Source organism: Habropoda laboriosa, unplaced genomic scaffold (genome assembly GCF_001263275.1).
Source record: "Habropoda laboriosa isolate 0110345459 unplaced genomic scaffold, ASM126327v1 scaffold67, whole genome shotgun sequence".
Taxonomy (NCBI): domain Eukaryota; kingdom Metazoa; phylum Arthropoda; class Insecta; order Hymenoptera; family Apidae; genus Habropoda; species Habropoda laboriosa.
This window is the reverse complement of record NW_017100242.1, coordinates 4,954,899-4,955,557: the sequence shown is the minus strand read 5'-3', so window position 1 is coordinate 4,955,557 and position 659 is coordinate 4,954,899. Positions and strand designations below refer to the sequence as shown.

At 22.6% G+C, this 659-nt stretch overlaps 1 protein-coding gene across 1 annotated transcript in view; it reads left to right on the top strand.

Annotated features, from left to right (window-relative positions):
- The window catches only part of LOC108571947 (ubiquitin-associated domain-containing protein 1-like), a 3,830-nt gene that overhangs the window by 882 nt on the left and 2,289 nt on the right, over nt 1-659 (top strand). The window contains exon 5 of the mRNA XM_017934105.1: nt 5-73. Within this exon, the coding sequence (XP_017789594.1) occupies nt 5-73 (69 nt within the window). The remainder of the gene's footprint in view (nt 1-4; nt 74-659) is intronic.

The window sequence follows — 659 nt, the reverse complement described above, 5'->3', positions numbered from 1 at the left end:
TTAGAATGGTTAATAGAACACCAAAATGATCCAGAAGATGAGGATGACTTAGATTTGGCAATTTTTGAAAAAGGTAATATTAATGATGTTTATAAATATTAGTTTATTTATTTATACATCACCAAGTCTTATGGAAGGTAAGTATTGAATTATTTAAAGAAGGTAATTACTTAGATATTATTTAGTATAATTTGTAATATAGTTAAGAAAACACCAATTGATTAGAATTGATTAGATATAATCATGATCAAACACAATTTTGTGAATTTTATATAATCATGATTGTAATGTTTTCTCGTAAATTATATTTTTATTAAAGTATGCATGCTGGATTGTATATTCAAAAACACTTATTATGAAAGTAAAACCTCAAAGAAACAAAATTAAATGTTCTATTTTCTAATTAGTTTTGATTATTAGATCACTTCTTTTTTATTCTATAATATAAACATGGTAATGTTGCTTTTTTTCTCACTTTTATTTAAATACATCTATGAATATTATTACTTTTAATGTTACTATTGTACAAGATTGATTCATGTGTCCATGTCACATAATCTTGTTTAAAATTCAATTTTAATAAATAAATACTTCTGGCCATTAAAAATCAGTAGTTTTCTTCTTTCTTGCATAGAACTAAGATTCTGACAAAATCTACT